At 39.0% G+C, this 16,888-nt stretch overlaps 2 protein-coding genes across 4 annotated transcripts in view; one reads left to right on the forward strand and one right to left on the reverse strand.

Annotated features, from left to right (window-relative positions):
* LOC105388660 (ATP-binding cassette sub-family D member) overlaps window positions 1-6,685 on the forward strand; it is a 62,751-nt gene extending 56,066 nt beyond the window's left edge. For all 3 annotated transcript variants that reach the window (XM_048630922.1, XM_048630924.1, XM_048630923.1), the window contains exons 11-18: window positions 259-353; window positions 1,614-1,720; window positions 2,120-2,279; window positions 3,529-3,682; window positions 4,284-4,430; window positions 4,916-5,140; window positions 5,600-5,725; window positions 6,240-6,685. In XM_048630922.1, the coding sequence (XP_048486879.1) occupies window positions 259-353; window positions 1,614-1,720; window positions 2,120-2,279; window positions 3,529-3,682; window positions 4,284-4,430; window positions 4,916-5,140; window positions 5,600-5,725; window positions 6,240-6,366 (1,141 nt within the window). In that variant the 3' untranslated portion in view covers window positions 6,367-6,685. The remainder of the gene's footprint in view (window positions 1-258; window positions 354-1,613; window positions 1,721-2,119; window positions 2,280-3,528; window positions 3,683-4,283; window positions 4,431-4,915; window positions 5,141-5,599; window positions 5,726-6,239) is intronic.
* Window positions 6,686-8,638: 1,953 nt separating this feature from the next.
* LOC105388673 (inhibin beta B chain) lies at window positions 8,639-16,644 on the reverse strand. The gene is made up of 5 exons (XM_038110379.2): window positions 16,053-16,644; window positions 11,829-11,935; window positions 10,750-10,968; window positions 10,027-10,302; window positions 8,639-9,565 (listed from the first exon to the last, which is right to left on the reverse strand). Exons 1-5 carry the CDS (start codon window positions 16,375-16,377, stop codon window positions 9,404-9,406), a joined length of 1,089 nt encoding a protein of 362 aa, XP_037966307.2. The 5' UTR covers window positions 16,378-16,644; the 3' UTR covers window positions 8,639-9,403.
* Window positions 16,645-16,888: the final 244 nt, after the last annotated feature.

A 16,888-nucleotide genomic window follows, 5' to 3' on the forward strand; every position in this document is an offset into this window, starting at 1 on the left:
CTTATCACGAATTCTCGGGAAGTTTTCGGTACCTGGAGTCCTCCAGGTACTCTATCTATACTGACGAAAAGCGAACGAACGAGAACTGTCATGCAATCGGCACGTTTAATACAACAAGATGGAGTCGTGGTTCGCGCGGCCGCGCTCCGAAACTTAGTTTTCCGTCATATAAAGTGACACCCCAGGAACTTTTACTTGACTTAATCTATTCACCAATATATGGCGCCACCAATTAATACTTATTTTGTTTCCTCGTAGGTACGTGATGCTGGAGCAGTTCTTCATGAAGTACGTGTGGTCCGGCACCGGCATGGTGATGCTGGCGCTGCCAATCCTCACAGGAACTAGCTCAGGTGAGTTGAGGCCGGGTGTCGAACCTGGACGGTTAGGCTGTTGGTTACTTGATGCTGGGTCGTTTACCGCGATCCCTTTACTTATGCTTACTTATAATACTTTTTCGTTTCATAACACAATTTATTACGAAACTGGTCAACTTTCCCATGTGAACGGCAAACCGTATAAAACATTCAAACATAATTTATGTATGTTTTTTTAGCAGTTGTCAGTTCATTGCAGCTTTATCGTGGTACGATTATAATGTTCAATGTACATTTATATTGAAGTATTCAATATAGACATAGACCCCTCTTTTACTTGCCTAAAAAATATCCAACACAAATACAGTTCTCCCATATTAATAATGCGCATGCAAATCTTCGCAAACTGTCGTATTCCCGGAAACACCCGAATCATTGAATCGTAAGAGCACTTGCATTTTGATCCTTGTTCGAAAGAAATAGTAGTCAATATCATGTGACACATAATCGAAAACAATTTGGGCGGTCGGTGGCTGCCACCGATCAGTCAAGGGTCTCAAGGTCAAGACCAATATTACTTTTGTGGAATTATAAAGAGCTGCAATTACACATCGTTCTTGTTATTTTTTTCAAATGTGAATTTAATTTCAAGTTTAATTATTTTTGACGATGCCATATTATGAGGCACATTTAAGAATAAAATATACGTCACATTGATAGACTTCACTTTGCCAATAAAGCCACACTCAAAAGACCAAGTTTGTAATTGTAATATTATTGTGAATGATCAGCGCTGTAAATACTTTTGAACTGAGATTTTAATGTAAACATTTTTATTAATGTGAAATAATCAGTGCTGTAAATACTTTTGAACTGAGATTTAATTTTTTTAATATAAACCTGTGTTTGAAATCCATTTCTCCTTATAATATAAACCTTGTGTTATTCAAACCTTCTTTCATCCATCTTTACATCAGCTTCAGTAAGACAATTGAAAAGTACCTACTGTAACATTTTCGAAGTAAATTTTAATATTATGGAATATTATGAATTATTGAATCAAATTTCGTTACTGATAAATCAATTATCTCTTTTAGCACCAATTACATAATTCTACTAAAATTTCATGAAGAAAATGCACTTAACCACTCTAAATACATAATAGTTTTCTAACGCTCGGGAATACGACCGTTGCCGAACAATGACGAAGATTTCTATGTGCATTATCAATTTTGGGAAACTGTACATATTAGCAACAGAACACATAAGGTAACAATATATAAATGATACTTGCAGGCTCCACAACGCAAGGCATCAGTGACCGAGCTGAGTACATGACGACATCCAGAAACCTGCTCAACTCAGCTGCTGATGCTATAGAGAGACTCATGTCCAGCTACAAGGTACGTATATATTTCTCTTCATTATGTTCTTCTAGCCATTTTCTACTTCAAGTAGGCCTCTTTCTTACACCCTTGAGTGTTTTTACCCGTATTCTTAATGAAAATAACAGTGAAAGCCTTGATGAAACCCTTATTTAGTCCCTTGGGCTATTCGCATCCTCGCTATAGTAGGTGTCGAACCCCACCTTTGGGAAAATTTGTCAGTGGATTTGTGAAGATGACCTTTTATAAAATGGTCATTAGATGAGTTTAGTTTTTCTGAAATTCTCCTTATGGACCTAAAAGTTTTATGATATGATATGATACGTACAAATTTATGCCTCGGGTACCGGTAACTATTTACTATTTGTCATCCATCCTTTCTTAACTCTTTCTCATCCACCTTATCTCCACCAACAGGAGATAGTAACTCTAGCCGGCTACGCGGAACGAGTGTCCGACATGTTGGTAGTGTTCTCCGAGGTCGCCAGAGGTCGCTGCGTGCGCGCCGTGCACGTGGCGCCCCCTGCCGGCGCAGCCTTCAGTGTTACCTTCAGGAATGGAGAGCCTGTACCTATGGGTAAGTGGAGGGGAAAATGGGGGGGAAACTGGGGGTAATGGTGAAAGAATGGAGGGAATCGGTTGAGAAATGACGAAGATATGGCCAAGTTTGTTGAATCAAGATGGCAGCTTTCTGCCAGTTAGTTCCTAAGTATGAGCAATAGCGCTGTTGGCAGTCGTCTACATGGCTGTATGGTTGCATCTCAATGATTGCGTCATGAATTGTATTGAGTCGTTCATAGATGAATCGAGAGTACCTACCTATCCATTTTTATTGATTGATAAATGTGTCTCTTGTCACTTTGTTTCCGCAATATATAAGGTTGGCTATAAGAGATCGTTCTCAGCGATAAAGCCGCCTATTGTACATTAGTTCTAGTCTATAAGTATGTTTTTTAACCGACTTCAAAAAAAGGAGGAGGTTCTCAATTCGTCGGGATCTTTTTTTTTTTTTTTTTATATTTTTTTTTATGTATGTTCACCGATTACTCCGCCGTTTATGGACCGATTTTGAAAATTCTTTTTTTGTTGTATTGGGTTGAGCTCCCAGGTGGTCCCATTTTTTTTTCAGAATTTTATCTCACCCCCAAGGGTGGGTAAAGGGGTAAAAACAGGGTATGAATTTCCATTTTTGGGCACATATTAACCGATTCTAATGAAATTAAGAATGTAAATATAGTTCTTATAACAAAAAAATATGATGGTGACCTTGAGCTGATCTGATGATGGAAACGGAAGGCAGTCAGGGGAACTCCTCAACGGTATATAGCAACTACTTCGTGTTTAGGCTTGAATGATTCGTATTGATTAGTAGGACTTTTTGGTATCATTTGCACCTTACTTTTGATTGAAAAATATTGCAAATAAACTAAAAACTATAAAATAAAATAATAATTAAAAAAAATTAAAAAACCGACTTCAAAAAACCACTAAAATGTAAGAAATAATTTAAGGTTTACACAAATTCTACTCGTATGTGACAGTACAAATATACCTAAGCAGGAACTGTTCTTTTTTGAAGTTGGTGCCATATTTCTTCAGATTACTTTGTCACCGCACCAACATCAAAAGAGAACAGTTCCTGCTTAGGTATATTTGTACTGTCACATACGAGTAGAATTTGTGTAAACCTTAAATTATTTCTTACATTTTAGTGGTTTTTTGAAGTCGGTTTTTTAATTTTTTTTAATTATTATTGTATGTCTGATTTATGTGGTGTTCAATAAAGCAATATTCTATTGTATTCTACCTTCTTTTTCTCTCCCCAGGCAAGATAATCTACAGCGACGACCTGGCCATCCGTCTCCGAAACGTGCCGATAGTGACGCCGGCGTGCGACGTGGTGGCCGGCGGCGTCACGCTCGACATCGAGCCGGGCAGCCATCTGCTCATCATAGGGCCTAATGGATGCGGGAAGTCCAGGTTTGTGAGCTTAAGTTGTTGGTTACTTTATGCAGGATTAGGCAAAAAAAGAATTATGAAAATCGGTCCATAAATGGCGGAGATATCGATGGGAATACATAAAAAACATACATTTAAAAAAATACGTTAAGCTGCTCTAATTTATTACAGCATTGGACTGAAAAGGATTTCCCATGACACTCTTGCTCCCGTCTTAGCTAATTTGATTATTGACTGACGTATTTAGATTAATTACCATCATTCGTCGTCAATAATTTGTCCATTGGAGAGGCCCATGACTGGATATTATCAAAAGGAGTGCTGAAACAATCTGTCCAAAGGGCGTGGTTTACAGGTTGCCGGGAATTGGGAAGTTTGTTTTTTTTGTAAACGCGGTTTGTTAACACTACCTCCTCTATCGATTGATTGCAATAAACCGATCCAGTAAAAACGTACTGCTATGTGTCTGAATAACAACCTAACCTCTCTCTCTCTCTCCACTGTCTATTCCGCATAGTCTCCGGCCTATTTATACAATGAATAACTTAAGCTTTAACATTGACTCTGTCTCCACAGTTTATTCCGCATCGTCTAATAACCTAACCTAATGTTTTTTCCACAGTCTATTCCGCATAGTCTCCGGCCTGTGGCCCGTGCACGGGGGAACCCTGCAGGTCCCGCGGCCGTGCGCCTGCGCCGCCTGCGCCGACGAGGCGCCCGGCGCGCCGCCGTGTAGGCAGCGGCCCATCATGTTCTACCTGCCGCAGAGGTCAGTTGTCTTTGTGTTCTATCTAGGGCACCGTAAACGTTTATGTTTTTTTAACAAAGTCGCAAAAACCCAAAATAAATAAATTTATGTATTATGTACCTATTTATAGTGTTTACTTCGCGTTCCAAGCATTTATTTCATTAATTTATTCATCACACTACACAACCACCTTCCTCCCCGCAGACCCTACATGTCAATGGACTCCCTTATCAACCTTGCCTTATCTATGCTATTATATTAATCACAATGCCTTTTTCCCCACATGCCCTACATGTCAATGGGCTCCCTATCTTCCTAATCAACCTTGTCTTTTCTATGCTATTATATTACAATGTCTATATACTCTATACTATACACTAAACAACCACCTTCCTCCCCACAGACCCTACATGTCAATGAGCTCCCTATCTCTAAACAACCTTGCCTTATCTGTATATAACTTACAATGCCTAGGTATACACTAAACCATACCATTTCCCCCACAGACCCTACATGTCAATGGGCTCCCTAATCGACCAAGTGACCTACCCGGCCCGAGTGGCCCCAGGCGACACTGAAGCCGAGGCTCGAGCCTCCGCCATCTTGGACCGCGTACATTTATCGGCGTGCGCGGCGCGGCACGGCGGGCTGCGAGTCACGAGGGACTGGAGGTCGACCCTTAGTGGGGGGGAGAAGCAGAGGATGGCCATGGCGAGGATGTTCTACCATAGGTTAGTGTGTTTAACAGGAGGTTCTATACGTGTCGTGGGAGAACAAGAAATATGGCGGCATTTTGAATAGGAATGATAAAATAAATAAAATAGGTAAAAACTTTTACTTTTTGGCTGAAGCTGTAGATACAAGATGAAAATGGTGGACCAACTCGAGCTACATTGCCCTGTCGTATAACATTCGTAGTTCTGTCAATACAATGTCTGTCCTTACATATGGATTAGCCTCCATTTTCATATCGTTCCTTATTTATCCACGGATAACGCACGGAAAAACTTTTTAACCGAAGCTCCTCTCGGGCAACAGCTAAATACCTAATAAAACGCCTATTATCGGCTTTCGAGAAACATCCATGAATTGAATGAAATTACATCTAAATACCCCATAAAACCCCTATTATCAGCTTTCTAGAAACATCCATGAATCGAATGAAATTATAACCTCAATCTTATTTCCAGGCCAGTCTACGCTCTACTAGACGAGTGCACCAGCGCCGTGTCCATGGAGACGGAGGTGGTGATGTACGAGGCGGCAGTGAGGGAGGGCATCACCCTGCTGTCCATCACGCACCGGCCTAGCGTGTGGTGAGTACACAACAACGGACCAGGATAGTGACGGTATAAGCCCGGCACACCTTGCTACTTTAACATGGTCTACACATTAGCAATGGTGTACACTGTACTGTGCTAATGTGTAGACCATGGTAGACTCTACACAATCCTTAACAATCATTGCTTATAATATGTTAAGTGCCAATTTCTCCATAGTGTGTAAGAGCATAACCTTACCTTAGACTTTTGACACATCTGTCAAAAATTTAATATGGAGATGACGTATAATTGATCAACCTTTCCCTAACCGACAATGGAGAAATTGGAGCTTAATCTGACGTAACCTGTTTGGATCTCACAGATATTTGACAAATAAGCAATGTAGATTGAGGATTGTTACAAAATAAAAGATACAAGTCTGAGGAATTAAATTAATCCTGACGCTGTCGCTTCTAAATGTTATTAGACAGTGACGGCAACAATTTTATTCCTCAGAATGACTGTTTAAAAATCAAGACTAAATTAGCTTTAACTGTCTCTATTCCAGGAAATACCACAAACACGTGCTAGAATTCGACGGGGCGGGCAACTGGTCTTACCGCCCCCTGGACAAGGAGGCATTTGCCGCCCCTCGCCCCCCACTAGCGCTGCCGGAGCCTAGCGGAGAAAATTGAAACTAAATACAGGAATGTTGACTGTGAATTGAGAAGTTTGTTCTACATCGATTGAATGAGAAGAGAAGTATTGGAGTTTTGAAGTTGTGGGTACGTAAGGACGCAAAGTTTACATTCGCTTTAAGATTTTTATTGTTTTGTTTCCTTTTTTTATAGCAAATCAAATACCCGCAAATCTTGTACCTATGTCTGTCAAATTCCTGAAAAGGGAACCATTCCTCATGAGATTGTTTTACTTTAAAGGTTGTTAAGTAAACTTTATCAAAACAAATCATAGTTGTGAGAATATTAATGATTTTTAAAGAACAAATTTTAATAATTTAATTGATTTAAAACTGCTTAAAATAGAACACATAAATTGATCAAAACAAGGTTGTTCCTTCAGAGAGATTATTTGTAAGTTTAACATGCTGCTACAACATACATTAATCTTAAATCTCTACAAATCTCCAAAATATGGAGAGGCTTGTAAAGTAATAAGAGACAACTGCAGGGCGATCACGAACAATATAGAATCGAATGCGAGTGCGACTAGTGGCTACTTGACAGCACTTTCGAACACTTTTTACCTATAAAATTGACAGTTGTCGCACTCGCATTCGATTCTATACGTTAGCTCACATTTTCGTGATACGGGTACTGTATACAGTTTATACATTATATAATTATTTTGTAGGAACTCACAATTATTGCAGGGTAGTCACAATTTATACCAGTAGATTATTAAGTTAGTTCTAGATGTTACGCCTATCATCTTTATTAATGTGTTAATTAGGTTTAATTTTGAAATTTTACTTTTGTTTGTGAGATTAGACGTGATTTGTTTAAAAAAAAACTGTATCAATATAATGACGTAGGTAGACATAGCATGAAAAGTAGACTTATTCGATTAGAATTCAATTTCTTTGTATACAAAAAAAGATCCCGACGAATTGAGAACCTCCTCCTTTTTTTGAAGTCGGTTAAAAACGGTTTGCTAACTCTCTCCTTGGGACAAAATAACTAGTTTGAGGTTTGCGAAAAGCTGCGTACAGACCGGCCCAACGAACGCGCAACGAACGCCCAACGATGGATATTTATCATACATAGTACATGGCAGATTGCAGCAACGAAGGTCAACGAAACCCGTTCGTTGGCGTTCGTTTGGCCGGTCTGTACGCAGCTAAATACAATCGGAATGGAATCGTCAAGTTTACGATAGTGGAACAGTGTATGTAGGAGCTTATGTCTCTCTATTTTTTAAATCATTTTTTAATTTTATATACTATTTGGCTGTTTATTAGTTTTTCTTGTGTTACGACTTATGAGTATAGTTATGATTTATGAATGACCAATTCGATAGTATGTATAAAATATGGGTCCTTGTGGATAAATGTATACTGTATAATATTGTAATAGGTATATACATAATGTGATATGTAGTTATCGTAATACTTTTCCCTTTAAACTAATCCTTTAAATCTAAATTATACTTTTATTTTTGATGCTTTTCTTTTTTTAAATCTTAATTCAAAGATTACACCGGCTTTTACTGTAATAAACACAAAAAGTATATAGTTCTTTAGCAGTTTTATATAAAATCTATATTTCCTTGAAATCAAGTATTAATTATACGAGATTATTGAAACTTTCAATTCCATTTTTACAAAACCTTTATAATTAATTTTTAACCTTATTATTGCGTGAATATTAAATAATCTTCCTATTTAGTACATAAGTGGACGTGTATATGTGAGTATGTAAATATAGTGTAAATATCTTCTATGTAATAGTTATGTAAGTAATGGATTGTGCTGTAACAAATTGTGATCAATGGGGAAATAAATAAATGGGGATTTTTTATTCGAAGTGTGACTTTTCTTTCATTAGAACATAACTTTCATTCTTTAATTGTAACATTAAATTTTTGCTGTCCTTTTACCAAATATTCCTAAGAAATATTCGGACGCGACCGAATCAGAATGTTTCCCCAAATATTTTTTATATAACTATTAAAAAAACAGACCTAAATAGGGCCTAGTGAAATAAAAATCAAATAGGTATAAGTCAAACTTTTAATTTCTTAGTACCACACATTTTTTTAATAAAATATCCTTACCTCCTATAATACTAGACACTGAAGTTTATTTTACAAAATAGGTTCAAATATACTTTTTTACTAAAACCAATTCATACAATTTCAATGATTATTCCTGGTTGCCTATTTCGAAATGCAGATGAAAAATTGTATAATTAAACATTATGTATATATACCTAATGTAATGTATATATAAGTATTATCTAGATTCTATGTATATATACCTAATGTTTCTGTGTTTATATAGTTTATCCATCCATCACTTGATAACTTAAAAACAAAATAGGAACAATTTTAATTAATTTAACTCTAATGAACTTATCTTAAACTAAGTCAAAACTTAATTTCTTAAAGTTGATAATTTATCATACAAAAATTACATTAGTTTATTTAACGTAATGTTTAGTTTATCATTAAATAAGTAAGTAGATATTAATGGGAAGAATATGTATATATTTAAACTTAAATATTTCTGCTTATCCTTCACACATTATTTAATTTAAATACCTATGTCATATTTATACTAAATCATAAATAAATGCACTGGTACTAAAATTAAGATCCATAATAAAATCGGTTAAGATGACAGAGGGTTTGAATAAAATTTTATAAAAAATGTGACCTAAAACATAACCTCGTCGTAACTTATAAGCAAGTTAAGCTAAAGGTGTAAATTTGCACCTTTACTACCTCTAAAACATGACGATATCACAAAATGCTTAAGTAGTGCCTAACTTAGTTCTCTGTTTTCCCGCAACATGGCCGCTGGCGCTAGTTGTTTTGCATTTACATATTTCACTTCAAAACAACCCAATATGCACTCTTCTTCAGCCCTTCACATATTATAAATTCACCTTTAAAGAAGGATCCAACGTTTTAGAATGCCCAATAAGTATACGAACGTTTTAACCCAGTTCGAAGGTTACACGACCAAATCCAAAAGTCGCCAAAACATTCTCTTTACATACACCCGCAAGACTCCACCACCATGTTGGGTAGCGTCTTCGACGTCACGGTCTTGTTGGAGTCCATGTACAGCAACTGGAGCGAGCTGAAGGTGGTGGGCGCGCAACACGGCGTGAACTCTATCTTGCGGGGACCCTTCAGGGAGTACGAGTATTTCTGTGGGCGAGGGATTGAGGTTAGTTTAATTGTTAGTGCCTAATAAATTTAGGAATTGCTTGGGAAAGGTTCTGCGATACTCTTCGTATGGTTGTTTGGGTATGGTTCCACATTTCGGTTATTCTAATTAGACCTCCTTTTGTCCAAATGGGGGCCGGGACTTTTAGTCACAACGTTAAGAGATCCACAGCAACTCAGCAAGACCTCACTTCGCCTTTACAGGTCTTCGTTTTGTACAAATGGGGTTGCGGGATCAGCTACGCCAGGGCTACATGAGTCTAGGTTTTCAGGATGAGATAGTAGTTAAGTTTATAACAAGCTAGTACTTCTGGCTGCTTGAAGATAGTTTACCCAAATCCTGAAGTACCTACTAGCATACTTATAGGTACTGGATTTTAAAACTATCTACGTGTCCGGGCATTTGCGATATCTTAAGAGTTTAACAACAGCAAAAAACTCACCCTAATAATATTATGATGATAGCTATCCGCTTGAGTCACCGCAGAAATGGGCGCGCAACTGCCCTTACAAAAGTAGGCATGATAGCCAGCCGGGCGAATGATCCAGTCGTCCCAGCCCAAGTCCTTGAAGCTGACATAGAGGGGCTCCCGGCAGCACTCCCGAGTGGTAGCCCCGCACTCCAGGGCTCGGCCGTGGCGCCGCTTGCCCGCGTACTTGGTGTAGAGGACTAGGAATGGACGGTGTTTTTCGTGGAATGAGAGCGGCGAGCGGCGTAGCTGGAATTGGGAGGGGAGGTTAGGTTGGGTTGTGGATTCAATTCGAAGCTTTTGTTTAAATCATTTTATAAATGTAGCTATCCATATAGACAATCGAAAATACACTGCAGAACTTTACTGCTAGGCATTGGTACCTGCTTAGGTATAGAGATAGAGTTTCTATTAAAAAAATTGACTTGATTGATTGTTTTGTTTCTCATCTATCTCATTATGATGTCGATAATGGTGACTCCTTTATCCTTTCACTACAGTTTCACCACGACCAACCAAAGACAGAAGACCTACTAGCAAGGGGCGCAAGACGCGCATGCCAAGACGTGGCAAAAGTTTTGCGTCGCGCTCACATCGCACGGCTTCGAGAGTGAGTACGACGGAAAACTTGTCACGTCTTGACTTGCGCTTCTTGCGCCCCGTGGTAGGCCTTCAGGCTCAAGACTCCATCCTCACCTGACAAGTCCTACAAGCCACATGCAGGGTATGCAGCCGCTCCGACTCCTCGAGCCACACCCGCACTGCCCAGGCCAGCTCCACGCGCACCCAGCCAGCGCTGGTCGCCGTCTCCTTGATGGCGATGGGCTTGGTCTTCTTGAACTGCTGCTGGCTGTCCCAGTGCGCCGCTTCGGAGATCACGAAGGTCTGGTTGTACTCGTCTAGCGGGTCGGGTTCCTGTAAGGGGGTTTGGTTAGGGGGTTGTTGCATGGTGGGAATAGTAAAGCGAAGATGAGAGGCAAAGATGGCATCGTATGAGGTCCGAAGGTAAAAGTAGCATTCAGTGGGTAGTTCCAACATCTGTAGTAGCGCTATTATAGTGTTGTAAAAATCCTTGGCTTTTGAATTTCATCTCTATAGGCCGGAATTCAGGTATACTTAACCCACCTTAGGTATACATATAACGATAGGAACTGTAAAGTTAAGTTTAAAAATATTGATTTCAAACAATAACATGTGAAACAAACGTGATTGCTAAATATTATTGTTTTGATGACCGCAGGCCAAAGGTGGGACGCAGTTCACACTAGTAAGTAGGCATAAGTTTACAAATCTTTATCAATGTTGTGATGACATGCACTTCCATGAAATTTATCCTCCTCCAATTTATCATTGGGGAAGATCCGATCCGAAGATCTTGTAGGCTATTATTTCCTACATTTTGATGAAGATAAAGCTCTAGGCCGCTCGTATGTAAATAGTGCATGATCCGATTCCACTGACTGGCTGTGGTCGGATCATAGCATCCGGAAAGTCGGAAAGTAGTAGCTTGTATGCGGAAGGTCAAGAACAGAATGTTGTGGTGGCGCCCCTTATAAAGAGCTATGCTTAGAACCAGTTTCACCATACTCTGTTAGATCAAGGGATTAGTTGTTGACTATTGACACATCTGTCAAGAATTTAATCTGGAGATTAAATAATTGATGGAATTACTATGTAACAGGGGTGTTAATGATCTAACAGACTATGTTCAAACTAGGAATTAAACTGCTATTAATGGCTGATGATAATGACGATAGAGTAGTAGTTGTAATTACCTTATAGAACCACAGCTCGACCACGGCCACCTCCTCGGGCTCCACGTCCGGGGGCAGCTCGAACTGCAGACACGTGAACGGGTAGCGCCCCGACGTCAGGCACTCGCCTGTGACAAATAGAGACACCGTTGTAGTGAAGTTATAATTTATTAAGTAATAAGTTAAGTAGGTAGGTATATAAAATATACCAGTACCATGGAATTACCACCACCGAGCAACACCACGAATTCACGTATAATAACTTGTAACTATAGACATTTTGACGTGTATGTGTTGAACAATAAATTTTTTGATTTTATTTTTTTTTAATTTTGATAGATCTGACGGGATGTTAGACAGGCGAGCTGTTAGTTTGCTAACGTGTCGGTGGTGGTACGGTAGTAGTTGACATCAAGCTCATCTTGAAGTTTTAAAAGGTTGTTAGAGAGAAATCGCTTTAAGCATTTTTAGCCATCTATAAGTTGGTACTAATATAAGTTTTGTAACGCAGCGAGCGTTAACTTAAGATAAGAGTACATACCATATAGGTAACTTTCCTAGCAGGTTCTATATCTAAGTAGTCACCATGATATTATCTCCCAAGGTACTCTCTATCCACCTTTATGCTTAATTCGTACCTACCTACCTAACTAGTTTTTTTTAAATATTTAGGTCCGTTTACCTACTCTAGATACCACCTAACTGTATAACTATATCAGTACCGCAGAATAATGTCTCGCCCCCGCGACCCCGGCTAATTGGATCACTCCTCGTAAGGCCATCGCTAGATAAAACACATGTTATTATTCATTAGACCCACTAATTAGTTACTACGAGCCTCCCTCACGACTCCTTCACTAGTGTAGCTTCTTGGTGCATGGCTGTCTGGAGTGTGAGTGGAGAGAAGAGTGCAAATTGACCTTAATGAAGTTAAACACTATAATCGTAATAAGAAATCATAAAATAAATTACAGCTAAGCTTTTTCCTTGACTCACTCAATCAAGACTTCATTAAAGACACTTCATGAGTCTTTGATGAAGTCTTGACTCATGAAGAGTCTTTAATGAATACACCTGCCGAACAACACTGGCTTACCTACATATACCTATCTACTTATAACACCCCTCATGTGCCATAACGTTAACAAATTACCTAAAAAACTTTGAATCGTTAAAAAAAAAATTAAGACATATTTTTACTGCATGTTTTACACGACGATTTGTTTCCACCTCGTAAGCCGTTTATCGCTATAATTTTATTATTTACCTTGAAAAAATATACTCAAAAAAACAAATAACAAAACTAAACACAAACAGTCAAGTACTAACTTTACTATAATTTATAAATAAACAAATCAGAATCCTCATTAAAAATAATTGTGCGAAGATAAGCGAGGAATGTGTCAACAATTAATTAAATAAAAAGTCACTATATGTATAAATGTATCGATATAAATAATTGCATTTATACAATAACACAGATTGCGCTGTCCTGAATCATAATTACTTATTGACTCGCTTTAAGAAATTAACCAATAGATAGGTAAGGTAAACAATCTCATAGATATACCTGCTCCACTATTTCATCATCTCATAGGAGGCAGATCTCTGCCAAGAAGTGAACACTCTATGTCCTCGGCCTTCTTAATCCAACCACTACCGGCCACCGGCCACCTAACTATACATATAGGATGGAGGTCCATAGCTAAGCATTTTCTTTGGAGATAGAGTTTAGAGGGATATAGAATAATGTAGATAGATAAACTATAATATTTTATCCTCGAACCTACAATAAGGTGATCCATCTCAGACAGCATTGCCATTCTAAGAGGGGTCAGGTTTCTTAGCCCCAGACTGTACGGGCATAGACTAATGTGTTGTATTAGTCTATGGTACGGGTCACTATTCACGGGGAAGTTTTAATCACGTGTATCAAAAATAATTAAAAAAAAGAGAAGGCCATAAGGGCAGACGAGCGTTCAGTATGGCCCACATCGATAACTCATAGTTCCGTTTACTATAATTAGAACAAGTCTCTGAAAATAATTAAGCCACCATAGTAGCTAACTCTACATTTCCAAGTAAAATTAGCAGCAATCTCTTTCCTACTGCACTTTTAAAGGATATCAAAAAGATTTTTATTTAAATTTAAAGGGTGCCTACAGATTTATGCTAAACTTTAAATGGTTTGAAGTTACTAATATTGCCTATTTAACTAACTAGATGGATGAATATAAGGTAGGTAATATTGCAGTATTTTAACTACCCATTTACCTACTCCAAGTTAGAGATCACGCATTAAACAAATGATCTCTAACAAATGAAAATAAAAAACTGGGTCACAGGAGGTTTGCATAACAATGTCGAATTTTATCATAAAAACAAAACACTTTTTTTATTCTATGATAGCTAACAATTGTTGATAAACTGATTGTGATACACGCGTAATATTTTACAACATTCAAGAATAGGTAAAATGCTGAAGACATGGCGGTAGATAAGTGTTGGATTTGTTTTCATTTCTCTATCTGTGACTTCCGCGTACAACGCCATCTGTTATCAGCGCGGGTGACTTCACTTCGTTTCACACCCTTTTCAGTGGCGCGTGCGGCGTTAAATAAACATTTCAGTTGCTATAAAGCTGTAGCAGTGGAAAATTATTAATAACTAGCTGTTCCCGCGAGCTTCGCTTCGCCTTGAAAAGTTTTCCCGTGGGAATTCCGCTATAAAAAGTAGCCCATGTGTAAATCCGTGAAACATATATACACTGAAACACACATACTAACAAACTTTCGCATTTATAATATTAGTAGGATTCAGGCGTGTAGATTTCAGTAGGTTCAATATACAGAATCTCCGTAACTAATTATGCAAGGTAAAATATTTTTTCACAGGCATTACTTGCTGACTAGTTTTCTTACATAGTGAATTACTTTACGTAACCGTCATAATACCTACCTAGATTGAAGACAAATGAACTAGAACTGAAATTACAGAATTTACTCAGCGATCAAAGTTCAAATAAAATAGTAAATAAATACCATGCATATTTTGTAAATTTGCAGAATGGCCAGTTATTCGAAATATAAACAGAAGCGTAAAATATCAAAGTCCAATAATTAAGTACATTATTTTCACGTGATTTTCTGATTTATACACCTGATGAGGTATGACGCAATGAATCACTATAGTTGCCAATTGTGACCTGTGACCTAGCTCCTGATAGCTAGCTTTCATTAGTGTACCTAGAAGATGTATATATATATTAGGTACTTAGGTAGCCCTAGATGTCACATGGGAATCGGATAAATATACAGGTGGATTTATTTTACTTTCGTTTTAAATACTGAAAATGTCTGAAAGAATAAAATGCAAAGCAACTAGGTACTCTACACATTTTGGTTGAGTAGATAAATAATTATTTATATTTAATTGATATGGACAAGCCGATTTTTCGTCACGTTTTACGCTAAATCTAATAAAAGTTGCTCAGTACATTTTGAGGCACTAAAGCTAGGGCCGTGTCAACCGTTAGGGCCTGACGGGCCTCACTCAGGTTCAGTTACAGTGATTTTTAAAGGATTAATTTTTTTACCGATTTTACGTTATATTTTACATATGACCTGACAATATAGAACGCATGGATCCTACGCAACAAAGTAATATCCTAGAACTGAAACTTCTGAAAAATCTTCGCGGAACGGAAAGCTTGTGAAAAAGTTACTTATGCGTATCATTAGATAGGTAAGTAGGTAATACAACTTCCAGTTTCATTTACCTGACTCTATCTGCACAAGTTATTCATTTCGCGAAGATTTTTCAGAAGATCGCAGGGATCCTACGTAACAAAGTAATATCCTGGAACTGAAACTGAATTCTAGATATTACTTTAGTTAGGTTTTCTGATTGTAGTAACTAGTCAAGTACATTATACTAAGTTACAAGTAAGCATCATAAGTTATAGTTGAATGCTTCCGGATTTACAGAACCATTGTTGTATCCTACTTGTGAATAGTTTAAACGAGCTTTTTAGGTTAGATCATTCTGTTGTTTCAGACCTTGCATTGCAACGCAAAGCGCAACACAAAATATGATGCATAGTCCTAGTCACACAGTCTGGGGCCTAGAAACCTGTCGCCTCTCGGAGTGACAATGCTACCAGAGTTCTTTCTGCCCTTTCTTAACATGGCCCAGGATTCTTTGGCCCGGTCTACTAACTTACAAAAAAAAGCAAACTGAACTCACCTTCAACAGGAAATATGATCTTCTGTTCCGTCCTGCCGTAGTAGTTATCGAACTCGGCGGGTCGGTCGGCGCGCGGGCTGAGCGTCTGCCCCTGCACCACGGGGCTGGGCAGCCGCGCCGCCGCCACCCGCGGCTTCTTGCTCAGCCGCAGCTTCTTCAGGATCTGCTGCTTCACGAACTCCAGCCGCGCCTCGGTCCGCTCCTCCACACTCAGCTCCTCCATCGCACAGTTGGCGCACGCGCCAAACGCCGCCACCTCCTCCGCTTCCTCCAGACTAACTATAGAACTGACTAGCACCGCGAGGACAAGCACCTGCGGCCACATCTCGGCAGCTTGCGGCGGCTGAGACAGTTGAAGAACGGCAGCAGGTCCAGCCGCATGCGTGCGCACCGCCGGCGTAGCGACGACTGAGCGTGAGCGGGGAGTTTGCTGAATTAAATATGGATTTGTTTGGTTTTTCGTGTAGTTTTTCGTAGGGGTTGTGTTCCGCGCGCGGCCACTGATTCACTGGTTATCGGCCGGCGGGAGGTCACCGATAGCCGGCGGTGGACGCTGGACCCGCGTGATAGATATAGGTATAGGTGCACGTACAATACACACTACGGGCCGCACTATCGCAAGACTCATTTCCACGCCGCGGCTCGCCGCCGTCTCCGCTTCGCTTTCTTCGCATCGGATCGGGGATTTTTGCGATGTCAGCCGGGACCGCATCTTATTCATCATCGACATATCAATGATCCGTATCCGTATCCGATTTTCGTACTGTTTAGCCTTAGCCATTGTGGAGGTTACATCGTAATCTGTACACTGGACAGGTGGGTTGGTGAACGTAGAA

This window comes from Plutella xylostella, chromosome 27, assembly GCF_932276165.1.
Source record: "Plutella xylostella chromosome 27, ilPluXylo3.1, whole genome shotgun sequence".
NCBI classification, from domain to species: domain Eukaryota; kingdom Metazoa; phylum Arthropoda; class Insecta; order Lepidoptera; family Plutellidae; genus Plutella; species Plutella xylostella.

Bases quoted from the DNA above. Each gene is read 5' to 3' on its own strand.
- LOC105388673 (XM_038110379.2), bottom strand. From the start codon at position 16,377: ATGTGGCCGCAGGTGCTTGTCCTCGCGGTGCTAGTCAGTTCTATAGTT. The intron at 11,936-16,052 runs GTGAGTTCAGTT...TATTTGTCACAG, and splicing joins GATCATATTTCCTGTTGAAG to GCGAGTGCCTGACGTCGGGG. The intron at 10,969-11,828 runs GTAATTACAACT...ACCCCCTTACAG, and splicing joins TCGAGCTGTGGTTCTATAAG to GAACCCGACCCGCTAGACGA.